We start from the raw sequence: 19,165 nt of genomic DNA, 5'->3' as shown, positions 1-19,165 counted from the left end.
GCGTATAAAAAGTTTTTTTAAAAAATTAAAAATAATTAAATATAATTTATATGAATTTTGGACGACAACGGTAATAAAACGGCTTAAAATAGCAAGTTTTCAAATATAATTTATTTTAATTTCCCGCCGCTAATCAATAGTTTTTATAAACAAACGCATTTCACTATGGCAATAATTCAAATTTAAATTTCAAAACACTTACATATATTATCCTCTTTTAGCGTTTACACGTATTGAATTGATTTTGTTGGACATCAATGTATTGATATGGAAATTCTAATTTGTTTTAGAAAAAAGTATAAAAATAAGAAACCATTTTAAGAAATATACGCTTGAAATAATGATTAATTCCGCAATTGAAACACACAATTTGTTCAATGACATACACATTCGAATACGCTTATTTGCCAAGACGCATGCAAGCAAAATTCCTTTATACGCATCGCATATTTTGCACACATTTGATTTTTTTAAGTCTTCATATTGTGTGTAACGCTTAATAAAGTAAAACTTTCATAAGTACAAAAATAATTTTTATATAGTTTTGTTACTGTTTCATACAAAGATTTTCGCTTATAAAAACATTTTTGACAATTTTATTGAAAAAAATTTTGATTAACCATCTGGCGCGAAATATAGGAATGATTGATTTTTATTCAATATAGTAATACATCCATCATAATGTTCTTATTGTCATTCTTTCTACAATGTTGATATGAACTGGATATAAAAAGGATAACTGCAAAATATAGATATATATACAAAAAAATCAGCCCGAATGGATTTGCACATCGAATAAAAATAGTGTTAGAGTTATAACGGAATGAAACCATAATCAAAGAAAAACAAAGGTGGCGGTAGAAAAAATTTTTTTGTGAGATTAGTTATCTTTCAAAATTTGACAATTCAATTTTAATATACGCAGACAAGTTGTACACTTAAATAAGTCATTAAAATTAAGTTATCAAGGAATTGATTTCGACGGAAGATATAAATATTTATATAATTAAATAAAGATATAATTAAAAGATCGATAAACTTTGCCAGTTTAAAAAAATATTAATAACTTATTTTCTATAAATAGAAATATGGAATATATGTATACCACAATATCCGAAATTATGGTAAAAAAAACTGAAGAAATTTAATTACAGCTCAATTAAATTCTCAATTTAATTCAATGAAACCAATTAAAAATGAAATTCATCTAATGTGTACAGAAAAAAATCTTCTAAAAAAACCTTTTAGTTAACAAAATTGTAAAAAAAATTTGTTAACAACTTTCAAATAGATAAAATTAATTTCTCATTAAAGTACACCACTTTTTTTTTTAATAAATTTTATAATAAAAAGCGTTCATATTAAATGAACATACTTCACATAATCCGAAAAAAGCAAAAAAATTTTTAATTTCTTTTCTATATATACAATACTTACCAATCATTAAAAATGGTGCTGCCAAATTAATACCAATGAATTCAACACCCAAATACATAGCAAAACCAAATGCTGCCATTGTTGCCATTACTGCTGATATATTACCCATTAAACCCAGCCATGGTTTTGAACGTACAGCATCACCCATCATACATGTTATTACACTAAATAAAGCCATTAAAATAAATGTTGAACTAAAATATGGCACAACTGTTTTTGTATTTTTCTCTAATTCATGATCTAATGTTTTTGACGAGAAATATGCTACCGATATATGCTTGAAATATCCATTTTTTTCTGCTTTACCCATTATATCTAAGAAATGCTCCTCCCATGCAGCACCTCTGTTATAGCGGTACAAAAAAAAAGTTAAAAAGAAATTTATTGAAAACAAGAAAAAAACACTTCAGTAAAATTAAAAATAAAATTTTTTTTTCTTAAATGTTAATTTAAAAAAAAATTAATAATGAAATGTCAATTTTTTTTTATATTCACCTTTCATCTTGTCTTTTGGTGTCAGCTGTAACAAAGTAAATTAATTGAATCGCTGGTACGCTTATTATTGTATTATCTTCGGATACTTTTGTTCCACCAAAATAAACTGGAAATGCATGAGCATCCCATGTAACTGGATTAAACATCACTGGAAATGTTAAATTCAATTCACCAGACTCAATCTGTAGGAGTTCAAACAAAAAAAAAAAAAATATAAATAAGCCTTTAAGAAATGCAGAAATTTTTAAATCAGGAAATAAAATAAAAAAATGGTATATAAGTTTTTCATTCATAATAATTATATTTGATATAGCCATCAAACTTACATCATCCATAATATAATCCAAATTTAATATATCATTTGAGAAACATTCATTCTCCCAGCGGGCACATGCCTCTTTATATGTAAAAGTTTCACCATCATATTTTACCGTTGAATTTTGTATTAAATCATCTAATTTTCTCAAATCTTGGAATACTTCACGTCGTAGCATATTTTCATCACCATCTTGCGTTACAATAATAACACGACCAAAACGACCTGTTAAATAATGAAAGGAAAAAAAAACAAATTTTGAATGTTAAAGTACAAAATTTTTATAACACTTTTTATTTATTATGGTGGCTTTCACACAGTACAATTTTAAACTCGCATCCGTATATACACTTAATACGTTTAAATATTTGAAAGAAAACCAAACACGATTTTGCAAAACTATAATTTTTCAAAATTTTAATTTAAATTTTAATTAAATTTAAAGCTAGGCTGTTGATTTGAGAATACAATATTAAAGATCATATACTTTCTAGTTAGAAAGTAGAACTAGAATGAAACCAAAGAAATACCACTTTCTAGACAATTCAATTGCGTTGTACCAATCCAGTTACACATTCAAATAGAAAATCTTTATTTTATCATATGAACTTCTGATATTATAGAACACAATTTATATTCTATTCAGTTATACGTCAAGCGCATACAAGATATGTGTGGTCGCAGTGCACCTTATTGTCTACTATTGACTAATATTGTTTACTTTATTTCTGCTCATTTCGAACAGACGTTTGCCAAGTTGCGTATAATATTCACATTTACACCATAAACAAGAGCGGTTTTACAAATCTACAAGTCTGAAATCTACCGGCACCCGTAATGTGAACCAAATAAGTATTTTCAAAAAGGTTACTATAAATACAAAAGAATTGTATAATCACTGTTGGGAGTTGGGAGACATTCTTACTAAATGCGATTTCACACCTATAGTACATGGAGGTTTGATTGAAAAGATTTATTAATCCTTATAAATAGTTTTAATAATTGAAAAAGGTAATAAAGTTTTTATTCAAAAAAAAATCTTCCATTTATAATTTTCTCATAACTACTCCCACAATAGCTTGTAAATTACATTTACTTCGAACAAGTGAAAACACGAAAATTACATGAGGGGCTCAGAAACAGAATGGCGTAATGTGGGTTATGCCACTTTGCTTTTGAAAAATCAAAAAATTTTTACAAAATCAGAAAATTCTTGCAAAAGCAAAAGTACTTTTGTGAAAAATAAATAGGAAAAAAGCTATTTCGAAACTGGAAACTAATATTACTGATTTTAGAAGATGTACATAACCGATTGCAGCAAAAAAAAAATTTTTTTTTTATTTGTGGCTTACCCCACTCTACTTCTGAGACTCTCATATAATATAGTAATATTTGCATACTTTTAGGTGTATGGAAAATAAAAAGAAGCGTTAATATAATAATCGAGTTCGACGGCTAATTAGTTGATTTGAGATAAATAATTATTACACGTTTTGATGACAAGATGTACACCATTAGCTTTTCAACTTCGTAGAAATTATGAACTGAAAATTTTGCCAACTTTGAGAGACAGCTTGTGAAGGATTAGAGCTGGAAACATTTTTTTTCGACAAACACGATTTAAATACACGATTTAAGTATTAATTTCTGCAAACTAAACTAAAATCTTTTACAGCTTACCGTCCAAAATAGAAACTACTGTGAGCTTTTACTACTCCTTTAATCTTGTTTCAGACAATTCATTTATTGTATAGAAAATAAAATTATAATTTCAACTTATTTGTAAAATTAATCTAAAGTCTTAATAATTAACTATGTTGCATAATCGATATTTGCCCTAATTTTTGTTTTTCTTTACTTAAAAGTTTCTTTGCTCGATTTTAAATCTTTTTTTGTTTTTCTTTTCCTGTTACTTATTTTTCTTTTATACACATTTACTGTTTAAACACACGCTTCATATTTATCAATAATTTTTTTCTCCCCAAATAAAACCTAAAATGTTGACTTTGCCTATAGATGAAAAGAAAAAGAAATAACCAACCCATTAAATATGATATAATCAAAAAAAAAACTTTCAAAGTACATAAACTCACTCATTGTTAAGTGCAATTCGAAAATAAATTATCGCATAGTACCAATAATTTATTATATAATTGATTTACACATTGATGACTGAATGTGGCGTTAAAAATCCCTATGTACACATACAATTGTTATAATATAAATCGATTTCATGATATTTTTATATATACATACATCTTGATTAAGTAGAAAAACGATCGTTTTCTTTTCTTAATTTTTTCCATTAATTACCAACGAAGTTCACAATCATGCTCGTATATACCGTTATAACATGTTAAACGATAAATACTTTATTACCTCAAACTTGTCTTCAATAAATTAAACTAAAGTACCTCAAACGTAACAATTTTTATTTTACTTTATATTGTTGCAAATATTTATAACGTATCCATACAATAACGCGTTATATGACAGCACTACACTAAAATTCCCTATTCCATTTGTAATACTTTAAAATACACTATGAGTAAGATCTTAAATATTTTATTTTTAGCGAGTATGAACTTTTGAATACGCATGAACTCTTAGATATCCCCCAAAGTGCCTTCATTGATTTATGGTGTTCTAAAAAACTTCACAAAGATTTTCATAAGTCAGATTTAGATCTTAGATATTGCCAGTGGCTAAAAATATCTCTTCTGCATTTGTGCGCTATATACTGCATACTACACTTTTCAGTTCACAATCATAGAGCTATGCTATATCATAATTTTGTAAAATGATGTCTTGTCTCGAATACATTTAAAAGAACTCAAAAAATAAATATTGTCAATCTGAGTATATTCCAGAGTTGAGCCGATCAAATTATATGTAAGCGTTAATTGAGATTAAAACTCTTTATTTTTTTTTTATTTTACATTTACTACTGTCTTTTTATGGCATACCTTGAATTTTAACTTTACAAAATAAATCTAGGTTTATAATATTAAACAGTCAAAGATACAAAACAAAATTTAATGGTGTACAATAGAATTAACGTTAATAACAAATTTAACAGGTGGTATAAAATGGTTAATATCAATGGGATGGCATATTATTCAATTTTTTTTAAGAAATAAATTAATTAAATTATACATTTTTATTAAAAGATGAACTGATCTATTGATTATGATGATTGGCAAAATTTAAAAAGCAAATATATATATATAGAAAAAATTTAAATTCAAATAGAAATGATTTAAATGTTACTCAATGGGAAGAAAGAGGCGGTTATTCTCAAAGTACCATTTTCTTCTTTTTCTATTTTGAACACAATTGGTACGAAATTATTATGGCGGCTAATTAACATCTTAAAAGAAATTTTATTTTAGAATATTAATAAAGAAAATTAACGTTTTTGTCACTTTTCCGTTTCTTTTTTTTTCTTTCTTATGAATTAAAAATTGACGTGAATTGATATAATTCAAGATCAGTTTAAACAAAAGTGTTGGCTTTATAGCATCTTTAAATATATTTATAATAATATTTATAATAAAAAATTAGGTGAGCCTGAATTCGTTAATAATTGACTTTAAATGTTACATTTACCGTCGTTGCAGTCAAATACGTGTAATAAGAAAATTGTTAGGTATATGGTAGGACACAGCTGTTCTCCCAGTTAATTTGACAGTAACCGTATTCTTTTTTAACCTAAGAGGGTTTCACAACAGAGTATATCATGTTTTATCTGTTTTATCAATTGCATAAATTTTTTGTTTATGGGATAAAAGAAAAAAACTTGAATCAGTGCTCAATCCTAAGACGTTTTCTTCCCTTTTCTTATTAATAGCATAATAAGTGTTTCAGTCTTTTCTTATACTTTTGCTTGTACTTGGGTCATATTTGTTTACAATGTTTTAAATTCTTCGTCAATTTCCAGATAAAATCTGTCAAAATTCATCTTTCTAAATGATCTAATTATTATGCAATCAATAATTTTATATAAATCCTCACTTTTTTGGACGCATTTTGTATGAGAGTTCGATATTTTTGAATTTGAAAACATTATTTATTTTTAAACAATATTTAATTGCAAATATTGAATCAACATTGTTTATATTCGTATATACATACATACAAACATTTATAACGATCTGATCTGCACACAAAAAATGAACATGCATAAGAGAATTGAAATAAAACAACAATAGTTTTGACACCTTTAATCCATTAAAGATTGAAGAAATATTTGGCAAATAAATAAATGAAATGAAAACAATCTTAAACGGAACTAAAAAAAAGTTTTTTAGACCAAATTTACAAACTTTCAAAAATAAAACAAAATACTAAAATGAACTTTAAAATAAATTGTTGAGAAACTTTTATTGCAGCAACATTTGACTCATAACGACGTTACATTAAATATAAAAAGTTTATTCAGTGTTTTTTTTTTAATTACTGCGTGATTGAAAACGAAAAATTCAAAAAAATATTTTGCAAAATCTGCAACAAATTTTCAATTTCAAAAATAAAATTCAAGAAAAATAAAAACTAATAAGATTTTTTAGTATTAATTTTATGTATTCGAGTACCAAGCACCAAATACGGAAAATACGGGATATTTGCTATGAGCACATGGTATAAAAATAACATAAGATATACACTACGTATTACCGTTAATGTCAAATTCAGAGTTAATACAAAGTGTGTGAAAAAATGTTGACTTTTTAACCAGTTTTCAATTAAAAAAATTTTTTTCTCAATATTTTGAAGTTATTTATACATAGAAAAAAGAAAAAATTGGTGCAATATTTTCTTGTTATACTACTGTACCATGTCATCAAATATGTACAATGTAGGTATACAATTAACGTATGTACAAATGTTTAATTGTGAGTATGTTTGCTTGAAAAACGAGGAAATATTAATATTCAATTTTATTGATAATAATCAATACATTGAGGCTATTACCAATATCGGAACAAAATTAAAAAATATTTCGTTTTGTGCTAATTGTGTTTTTTTTAATAGCAAAAGTAATTATAAAATAATAGCTAAAATTATTTTTCTACAACTCTACAAAAATTCACAAATTGTTAGTGATATTTATATTTTGACTTTCCGTCCGATATCTTCGGTCCAAATTAAGGAAAATTCAAATTTTTGCTTTTACGATAATAAAAAATTGCCTAAAATTTTGTAGATAAACTGATTTATCTATAAATTTCTTTAAATGAATATAAAAACTCATTGAAATGATCTCTCTGATCAACTTATTTGCGTTTAGTTCAGAAAATAAATAAAAACAAAGTTATAAGTACGAAAATTAATATTAACACCAATGGAATAAAGCTAGATATATTTATGAATGTGAATTTTTACGAAAATTGGAAAAATTGTACTTCATTTTATTTGGTTCTCCGTTTATCCGTTTATCACTTTAATAAATTTGTAAAGATACTAACACACAGATTTCGTCTGAAAAAAATTTTGAAAATGCTGATACTTTCAAAAATTCGTTTGACTGTAACTCCCTCAATTATTAATTCTGAAAATTCAACTTTAAGTAACTTTTCTTAAATTTCTAGCAATTCAACTTATCTATTGCTTTCTTCCCTAATTTTCCAAGCAGCGAATTCCAATATAAATGTTAATTAATAGTTTTGATATAGTAACAGGAAAATAATTGTAATAGGACTTGAAATTTCCTACCAAAAATTGTAGAAAACTAAATAATTCGAAGAATAAAATAATCTTATAGTCAAATAATATTATACTGAAGTGTGCCTCTTTATTCAAACCACTTTATTGCACCTGAATTTTCGTTTTTTTACCGTATAGTTATTATCATTATGTAATTTCCTGCAAATATTCATAAAAATAAATACAAAATACAAACTAGTTGAATATAGTTCAAATCAACTTTTCAAAGATTACTACTTCCTTATGTATACATTTACTTGATCTGTGAACTAAAAATGCATTTATTTTGTATCAAATAAAATGCATAATAATTATTGATATACACATTATAGAAAAGGATATTACATACTTATATTTTTAATATTAAAATAACATAACATGTACATAATACTGGTGCTTATGCTTTTTTAAATAAGTATTTAAATTATTTGTAATTCAATAGCAAAATTATAGAGCTATACAAATTAAATTCAATTTTCAGAGAATATTAAAAATTGGCCTACAATTATTGATCTTAAGATGCGATAATTATTATATTATGGTCAAAATGATAACCTCAATTCAAAGCACACTAAACTGCTGTCCATATTTGAAAAGTTGATTTTTTTCCATTTTATTTTTTATTCATTTTTTTATAATTTCAAAATTTTTTCCTAAGAAATTCAACAAAAAAGAAAAAAAAATTTTTTTCTGTCGTCAGAAAGAAAAACCGCGATTTGATAAGATCACTAACACTTTTTTTTATTGTTACTTTAAATATTTTTTTTTTTCATGTGATGAAATTGTAATTTGAGTGCGTATTTTTTAATTTAATTTAATTTGCATACAATCGCCGCTGTAGCAGTAAAATACAAAAGTGATAATTAAATTGATTTTGACAGTACGATTGAGAAATATAATTATCGAGTAATCAACAGTAGATAATGCGTTCATTTTATGTAAAACATAAAATTCATTATTTTTTATTTCAGTGTTTCTAAACCCAAAATAGGTACAACGTACAAGAAGTCTGTAATTATGATTTTTCTAAAAAGAAATACTTATACATATAAAAAATATTCGCGCTATTGAATTAAAAACTTAGAAGAAATAAGCAATACTATTAAGATAAAAAATACGTAATTAGAATTACATAAATTTGTATAATTGTAAGTTTTATTTAAATTAATTTGTGAGCTGCAATCTTAGCTATATATTATTAGAATTCTGTATTTTATTATAATTAAGTTTTGTTATAATTTTTTTATAGTTTTAAAAAAAAATCATTTAAAAATAATCAGCAAAAAATGTTATTCCATTGGTTTGAATCTCTGTTCCGAAACAAATTATTAGCACATAGTCACATACATATAGTTGCTCACGTTCTTGTGAAATGGCGAATTTCCCTTTATATAACGATTTATGTACTGCATGTAATAAAATCGATGTTTTTCTTAAATAATTCTCTTTTTATATATTAAATTATTTTTATGATTTTTGCATAAATTTAGGATAAATTTTAGGGTATATAAGAAATATCGAAACTCCCTAATTTTCACTAACATTTTAGGGTACACTTTTGTTATTTTGAAAAGGTTACTGTTACATTTCATGAAACAGAGAATGCACAGAGTTATATTGACAAAGGAATAGGAGGCTTTAGAGGGTATCAAATCGGAATGGAATTAATATATGCGACACATATACATTACGAGTACTCTGATACGTGTAGAAAAAAAATTTAGAATTCGCTTCGAGATAATGGTTAATTTATAGAGGTCATTCAACAGTCCGACATTTATTGTTAATTTTTTATGAATTTTTTTTATACTACATTGCTCCTAGGAAACGAATAGGGCTGGTGCATGATATCGAAGAACAATCATGAACCAGTTGCTTGCGTCCTAGGTAAGTGACGAGCCTATTGTAATTTTTTTAATTAAATATTTAAGGTTATTTATTACTGTTTTATTTTGCTTGTGTTTTTAATATTTGATATTATGGAAATATGGTAATTAGTTAATATCGATGTTTTATTTCATATGTAGTGTATATTAACCCATAGAATATTGAATATTATGTTCATAATGTCCTAACCAGGCTGTGAATATGAGACCCTATAGTTAAAGGACCAGTGAAATAGCCATTGCACCATTAGTCAGGTAATTTTTTATAATATAGAAAAAATAAATTTTATCATTTCTTCATTTAAAGAATTTACAAATTGCTTTTAATTTTGCCACGTAGTCTTTTAATAACTTACATTTTCATGACTGTGAAAGTTAAAATTTCTTAGTTACTATATAGAAAAATTAAAAATCTTAATATTGCAGTATAGAACTTAAGGATACTTAAAAATTTTTTCTTTAGACTTTCCCACCCCCCTGCATGTTTTGTGCATATTCCAATAAACAAAGGGGAAAAGATGTAAGGTAAGTCAAGTAATACTTTAAATTATTTTTAATATTTTAAAAATTCACTTAAATTTCATTGATATGCCTAAAACGATACTAACGCAACAATTTAAAATTCCATAAAAAATCAACCAATTATAGTGTATAAAAATCGTTAGCTCTTAAAAAAAAATTAATCGTTAAGTCTTAAAAAAAAATTTATTTTTCTAATTAAAATACAAAGATTTTCCAGTAATATTTTAATATTATTCAAGTTATAATTTTAAATATAGAAATTATTTTTTTATTAATATATTAAACTATTTAAATTTAATTTAATTTTAGGCTAAAGCAACACATTAACATTTTATTAAGCCTCTTTGGATATATAAAAGTGATTTATTTCAATTTTTTTTACTATAGTGAATAGTAAAAATTATTTTTAAATCAGACAAAACTTTTATACACTATGGTATTACACAAATTATGCATGGTTTATGCATGCAAAAAAAAAAACGAATTCCAGCAAATTCGATTATACTCGAGTTTCGTAAAACTTAATATCACAAAATAAAATAAAATGTAAAAAATTAATTATAGTGGCGAAAATTAAATCTTAATTCACTATAAGTGAAACGAATTAAAATTAAAACAAAAAAAGTAAGCACAGCACAGAAATGTGCTTTGTTTTATGTGCACTTAAAATTTAGACATAAATTTTAATAAAATGAAATCTACTTCTCAAGTTAATCAGGAATGCTACCAAGAAAAAAACAGAATGTTATTAACTTTCATTTTACTCAAACAGAAAATCACTAATTTTTCGAGATTTTAAAGTTTATTAGGGATTTTTTTAAGTTTCTTTTAAGAATTTTATGAGAAAAATTCCTCTAATTCAAAAAAAATTTCAAAATCATTTAATTATTTTTGTTAGTTTTTACATTGCTAAGTTAGGATTATTTGGCTACCTATGCGAAATTATAACGAAACCCTTGGATTTATGAAGCAGTTTGAAAATATTTTAACTACCACAATATGCCTTTTTACTGATCGTACTGAATATAATAAGGAAAGGAGGCAGGTATTGTAGTGACACAAAAAATTTTATATGAAGAATGTTTAACTAAATTGCTAATAGAAAGACATCTGTCTGTCTGCCTGTGCTTTCGAGTGGATAAATGGAGATAAGATAATTCATAATTTTGTTGACTATATCTTGGACTCCCTGCAACAAGGACATTTTCAAAAATGTAATTGATATATTTTTTTGAAATTTTGTATATATACATTGTTCTTATACTCGTATAACAATATAACGACAATATAACGAGCCCACTATTTGTATAACTGCTTTGAAAATAAACTCTATTTTTACCATATCTAAGGAGCTAATCAAAGAAATATTTCAGTGGAATCAGAAACTAAAACATGAATTACTACAATGAACCAAGTTTACATTTTTCAAAGACACTTTGTACTAAACTAATCAAAACAGATGTATAATTGAAATTCATAATATTAATTTCGAAAATACGGTTAGTTATGTGCTGATCAGGGTTTGTCGTATATAGCAAAAATTTGAATGCAATAAGGAATAACCAAGTACAACTCTGTAGTAAAAGTTCAAATTACATATTTAAATGGGGTGTTATTAAATTATTCCAGAGTGTTAAATATAAATTGAGAAAACTCATTGAGCCATAATCGACTGAAACATATTATTTATCTACATTATCACTTGTCTCTCATAGTAACTAAAAATTATAAAGTGTAATGTGCATCTAAGATTCCCTTAATAGATTTCTTGAAATGAATTTCATCTATGTCCACTCTAAACATTATATTTAAAAATCGTTATTCGAACGTTAAAACTAACAAAAATACTATTTGACTACTAGGGAAAAATTCATGTAATATTTGTCATGCATTTTTAGTATAATTTGAATGTGCGTTTACAAGCAAAAAATTTGCAAAAAAAAATTTGAGTTTTTTTTTTAACTTACATTCTTGTCCTTGACTAATTTTTTAATTTTTAATTCAAGGAAATTTGTAAAAAAAAAGCATTCATTTCTATAAAGTCACGTAGAATGCAAAAATTTGGGCAAGTTTTGTCGTTAAATTTTATCATAACCATTTCATATACATTTTTATTATACATTGAGCATTGAAGAACAAAAGAAATTTCAGAATAAATGATTGAAGGTTCTACAAAAAACTTAAACGACAAAAGCGACAAAAGCGACAGTATATGACAAATTTTGAATTTCTTCTACAAAATATTATGAAAGGCACGTAAATTTTTTATTTTATTGATTGATTAATAACCATAAAACTATTTAATTCCATGTGAATAATTTAACGATAAAGAAAATTGCTCATTATCGCCTTATTATTTTCCAATGCTTTTTATATGCATAATAATAAAATTCAATTATGAAACTTTACAATATTGACACGTCGACAAAAGCATTTATTCATATTTAAAAATGCATGCGTTTAAAAGTTGTTAAATTAAAGAACTTATAGGTTATTGTTTTAATCAACTATCCTTTGTTCATAATTAGAAATGGAAGTTGGTTAGTAACAAAGAAAAAAGGTACTTTAACGCTTTTGTTCACGAAATTTGATTTAACAAAAGAAACGCCATTACTAAGTGACTAATATTTAAACTTTAATGATAAAATTTCTAAAAAATAGGAAAGAAATAAAACTATTAAACAAATAACGGTGACTAAGTTATGCTAAGAAATTTCTTGGTGCAAAATTTGGGTGAAGTACGGTAGATTGCAAACGTTTAACAACGGCAAATGAAATTTTTTACGTATTATGTACGACCTTTGTTTCTAATGTTTTTTTCGAAATTCAGTCAATTACATCGGTAGTAAACGCTCACATAAACACGAATATTTACTTGGAAAGAAAAGCAAAATAATAATTTACTCACCCGGACGCGTTATTCTTCCAACATTAAATCTATGAGTATAATTTACTTTAAAATATTTTTCTACAATAGCACGTTCAGACTTCCCTTCTCCTCTTACTGGTGAAAATAAATATTCTGGATCTATTTCATATTTTAATTGTTGATAACTGTAAAAAAAAAAGTAAATAATTATAATTAATTTCAAAAATTTTACAGTAAAGAATTTTTGTAACTCACCCTGTCATACAAAGTAATGCTAATAAAACTGGAATTATTAAAAAATATGCTGGATGATGTCCAATGAAAACGCCCAGCCGAAAAAACGATTTATTTAATGTTCTGTCAACACATGATATTCCACAAGCCATCTGTAATTCAAAAAAAGAAAAAACCAAAAAATTGTTTTGTTAATTCAATGTTAAACGCTTAATTCTTATCATATCTTAACATATTTCACTTCAAATAGAAAGTCGAAATTCAAGAATCGTGACAAATACGAGTAATTAAAAGTCAAATAAACTCTGATCGATTGCTCTAATAATTGGTCATATAAGAGGGACGAGTTTAAAAGAAAATTGAATTCATAACCTGAAAGCATCATTTTTTTTTGTTGAATTGAAATATTAAATTTTTATGACGAATACATGACGCAAAGTGACAGTTTTAATAAAGTGTATTTGTAGATTGTGCAAATTGGATGGCGTACCAGCACATTCTATTGTGCCCTCTCCTAAGGGATCCCCTCAAAATTCATCCCCTTTATGAATTCAAGGAACTTTTAATGTTTGGCAGGTAGTTTATCTGCCACAAATAGTACATGATTCCCCAGTATTTCCCTTGCCTTGTGAGTGAGCTCCCCGCACCCTCAGAATGTACACCGATGTCTCCCAATTTTCGTCACAGAATCTGCAAGTGTGATCACTTTCTAGGCCCAGATTTCAAATAAAGATTATTGTCGACTATAATTTCAAAGAAAGGTACACGAACTTTAAGTAGTTGCATATACATATATATTATGTTCATAAATATATTTATTTCTAGAAAGTTTTGTGTATAAATGCAAAAATGTAAAATTTTTAACTTTTTTGGAATTTATAATAATTTTCTATTTTACATTAATTTTACATTTTGACTTGGATATTACGCTCCGCAACACAGCACACATAACTAAATCAATGACGCATTAGCATTCAATTAATTATGAATTAATATCAATATGCATTTTTTATTTAAATTCAATTGAAAATATATTTAAAGTTGTTAGACAGAAATGCAAGTATACATGCAAAATCAAATTAAAGTTTAAAAGCACCTATTTAAGTAAAATTAATTAATTGCATAGAAATTACATTGCAAAAAGTGTTTCAATAATTATGACAATACAATAACATTATCAGCTACAATAAAACACCAAATTGGAAATCTATAAATAACAAAAGTGTATTTAAAATTTACAATTTGCATATACATATATAAGTATGTCTATACATACTTACTTAATATAAAAGTACTTGGAAAGTTAATTATAATTCATAGGGAGTACAAAAATCTATAATGGAAATCAAAATACAAAATTTAAAAACAATTCTGATTTTAAAATACGAGTATAAGCAAATTCCAATAACAAATTGTAAAATACATTCGAATGTAATGAGTACGTACGGCGAGGAAGGTTTTTTTTTTGAAAAAGCTAACAACAATTTATAAATTTCAATATTTTAATATTGAATATAAAGCACAAAACAATAACTTTTTGTAGATTTCGTGACTTTTTTAAACAGACGTATTAAAATTATTAATTGTTATATAAAATTAAATCAACTATAAAATTGAACTGTCAAAGAGAACTATAAGAATTTTTTGAAACGCACTGATGAAACTTTTGTTTTTTACTCACTTACAGGCTTTTTACTTACCAAGTAAAAGAAAGTGATAGAGTATTACACATTCCTGCAAATTAGATGTAAGAAGGTATTTTCTGTATATTGCGTATGTAATTTTTTCCAAAAATATACAAAATTCAGTTACCATCCTGTCATTTTGTTTCTTTGTGCAAGTCACAAGTCAACCGATACCGAACTTTTGAAAACGATTCTGAACTGGAAAAAATTAAATTTTAGGTTTAGGAATATAGGAAATATTTGCCTTTTTTGCCAATAAAAGTATTTTTGGGAGCTACACATTTCTAACAAAAAAGCTAAAATTTTGAGAGTGTGGATTAGGCCACTTAGTCTTCTAAGTCCCTGATATACGTATATAGAATAAATGAAATCATTTTAATTTTAAGCCTTTACTAAAAATTATTAATTTACGTAACCAATTATATTGTAGAATAAATGGAATATTAAAAATGTGATACATAAACTATCCAATCATGCACGTTATTACATTACCCTTCAAAATTACCCTTACAAATGTATATAACGTATACAATGTATGCAACGTTTATAACATAAGAAAAACGGTAAAATAAACAAATAATTAATTATTTTTTTTAATATTCATAATCCATTTACCTATAAAATATTACACAAGAGGTGGAAATCAGGTGTAACCTTTAAAATTAACAAACATTTACAATATTAAAAATCAACGGGAATAAATTTACGTTAATAATGAAATGCAAAACAAAATTTGTAAAAATGAGACAGTAAAATAATTACATTCGTTTTGTCAATAACACAAATGTAAATAAAATACATACATACAGGTATTTGTACATAATATTATAAGTTATTTTCGCGAATAGTCAAGAAAATTTTCGTATATGTACCTTCGATTGTTCAAAATCGAAATTAATCGGTAATAAAAAATACAAAGGTTAATAAAAATTTTCATATAGGAAAAACCAAAAAAAAAATTTTCGCCAATATACCATTTTTATTTGCACAAAGAAGGTCAGTTTTTTTTTTGTTTTAGTCGTTTAACAAATTTATAATTCTTAATTACTAATGCTTTAATTTGTTTGTTTCTCTGTTTGTTCGCCATCCAATTATAAAACAATTTTTTCTCTTAAATTGGTTTTGTTTTTTTGTTCTTTAACATTTTTTGTTTTTGGTATAAAGGTATTCAAACGGATCAAAACAATAATTTGAAGTTTTGCTGCACTTTTAACAAAAAAAAATCTACTAGCAACAACAAATAAAACAGATGCGATTTTGTAGCCTTTTAGACCTTGAAATTAAAAATTAGATTGAATTTTTTTCCCTACATTAACATCTTAATTATCGCATTTCAAAATCACTCGATTATAAGAAATCTTGCATAATTTATTGAAATTTTAATGTTTTTATTAGAAAAATTATTGGATTCCTAATATAAAGTTTTAGAGAGAAAAAAATTAAATATCAGCATTATGATTTCAAATTTAAATTGCAAAAGAGAATAAAAAAAATACTTTGATTTGATTTATATTTGTTTTTTTTTCTAAATTAGTAATCCAATTATGAGTTTTTTTTGCATTGTTCATTAATATAGAAAATCTAACAATTTTTCAAAATGTTTTTAAAACAAATTTTATTAGTGATGTTGTAGTAAAATTAATTTGATTTTTTATATTAAACACTTTAGATATGCAAAATTTCATTTTGTAACACAAATTTCAATAAAAACTTATTTAATTCCATAGGAAACCAAATCGAACACAATAGAATAAAACTACGACTGAAGAACTATAATTAGATAATTAGAACGAAATCTCTTTATTCTGCTAACTTATAGTGGAACCGATTTTATATTACAAACTTAAAAATTTTATTGAAAAAATTAATAATTTTATAAAATTTAAAACAATCTATATTTTAAATTCTTGCAAAATTCCAAATAATTGATTGCCATAGGGTCAACAAAACAAAAATTTGATTACAAAGTTTTAAAATTGCATTAGGTACCTTTATATATAAATTTAATAATTCTATAAAATATTTCATTAGTTCGTATAATATAAACTTAACATACATGTACACTGCAGAACAGAAACGACTCCAAAATTACTCCAGTATAATATAAAAAATCTATAAATTGCAGTTGTTTTTATTTAATTGAGATCTTTTTATTGGATTTAGAACCTATTATAAATTTCTCTATATATAAGATCAAATATAAGCTCCTGTAGATACCTAGTATAAAAGAATGTTTTAGTTAAGTGGACAACAAATGATATGCAAGACAACAAAATGTGGAAATTTAAAAAAATTATATTTTTTCTTCAAGTTAAAAAAGTGTTATATTTGATATCTTTTTGTTCTAATTTCAGATTTTTTATTAATTAAAATTAAACATATACAGAAAGGAAAACATATAGAAAACCTGAAACCGTAACTCAAGTATGTTGTAGGATGTAGTTTATTAGAGTTGCCTATTAATATAAACAGAAGACACTTTTGATCTAAGAAAAACAGGAAGAAGAATCTTAATTATATTTTAAGTAATTAATCTTTCTGAATCATGGGAAAATTTCAACAAAAGCAAAAATTTACATTTGACAAATTTTAATTAATAAAAATAAATCAATAAAATTTTATGAAGTTTTTAAAAATGCATTCTTGTGTAACATTAGAAATATTTTAAAAATTTTAAAAATTTATGTTTTATATCAGATAATGCAACCCATATCAATTACAAAATAGAAAAAAATAATAGGAAAGCAAGCTTGAAAATGCTGAAATTTTAAAATTTTTAATTTTACAACATTTTATCGTCTAAAATCAAATTATACACAATGTGTTCACAAATGTTTATTCATACGAGTATGTGTGCCAGAAATATTTAATTAAATAATATAGAGAAAAAATTGCCGTGATTTAAAAATTTGTGTTGGTTAATCTTATTTTTAATCTGTTTAAGATTTTATTTCTAATATTTGAGCATAATATATTGTGCATTGTACCGCATCTTAAATTGAAATCAACCTGGAAATAATTTCAATTCATAATTTATAAATATTAAATTTTAATAACTATGCAACTTTTTATATTATATATAAATTAATTAATAATTCATTAAGAAATAGGAAAGTTTTTGAGAAATTTTTGCTTTATTGAATAAAAAATATTATTTTTTTTTAAATTGTATGTAAACTTTTAATAAAATCTTAAACAATTTATTAATTTTATTGTTTGAATTGAAATAATTTATTATTCTCTTATTTTTTGATTATTTTATTTAATTTTGTAATTGAAAACACACATCTTAATTTCTTAATTTTTCATTTGAAATCTTGAATAAATTTTTTTTTGTTTTTTAAAATATTAGTTTGTTTTTTTCTTAATCGCATCATTCGCATTCGCAGTATATTCGCATTAATTCATAGCATGACGCGACCATCATTGTACATTAGTCATCCGTGTACATTAATTAAAGTGAAAGTCAAAAACAAAGAAATCATTTTTAAGTGGCATTTTTTTTTTAAATAAATTTTAAGTAGGTATTTTATGTCTTTTGTTTTTTTTTTAGTAAATCATAAAAAAAAAATTTTTTACTATTGTTTCTATTTTTCCATTGCAAAATTTTTTGTTTTGCAAGGAAAAATTAAAAAGAAAAAAAAAACAAAGAAAATATTTTAATAATATTAATTTTAATATAAAGTAATAATAATAATGATAATAGATTATAATTAAAATTTATATTAATTAAGAGAAACGGCAACACTATAATTATAAATGCACTTGAAAATTATAATAATTGACGTGATTTTTTCTCTCTCAATTTACTATTTTTCTCTTTAATTTTGTTGTTATTTTTTTCCTTTTTATTATTACTCTTAATTTCGGAACTATGCTATGCCTATGCATATTAACTTGTACTTACTTTTTGCAGTACGTATCTTACCACTAGGGAAATGTGTGTGTGCCCATATGTGTATATATGTATAACATTTTAATATTTTATTTTGTAACACAAAATGTAATAAAAATATGA

The 19,165-nt window shown here is 24.6% G+C and overlaps 1 protein-coding gene across 1 annotated transcript in view; it reads right to left on the bottom strand.

The window, feature by feature from the left end:
- Nucleotides 1-19,165, bottom strand: part of LOC129606290 (patched domain-containing protein 3) — an 84,569-nt gene that overhangs the window by 16,131 nt on the left and 49,273 nt on the right. The window contains exons 2-6 of the mRNA XM_055516528.1: nt 13,484-13,614; nt 13,268-13,413; nt 2,259-2,473; nt 1,933-2,114; nt 1,438-1,781 (exon numbers count right to left, since the gene is read on the bottom strand). Of these exons, the coding sequence (XP_055372503.1) occupies nt 1,438-1,781; nt 1,933-2,114; nt 2,259-2,473; nt 13,268-13,413; nt 13,484-13,614 (1,018 nt within the window). The remainder of the gene's footprint in view (nt 1-1,437; nt 1,782-1,932; nt 2,115-2,258; nt 2,474-13,267; nt 13,414-13,483; nt 13,615-19,165) is intronic.

Source organism: Condylostylus longicornis, unplaced genomic scaffold (assembly GCF_029603195.1).
Source record: "Condylostylus longicornis isolate FDR11 unplaced genomic scaffold, ASM2960319v2 ptg000018l, whole genome shotgun sequence".
Lineage (NCBI taxonomy): Eukaryota > Metazoa > Arthropoda > Insecta > Diptera > Dolichopodidae > Condylostylus > Condylostylus longicornis.
This window is presented reverse-complemented; position numbering and strand designations above follow the sequence as displayed.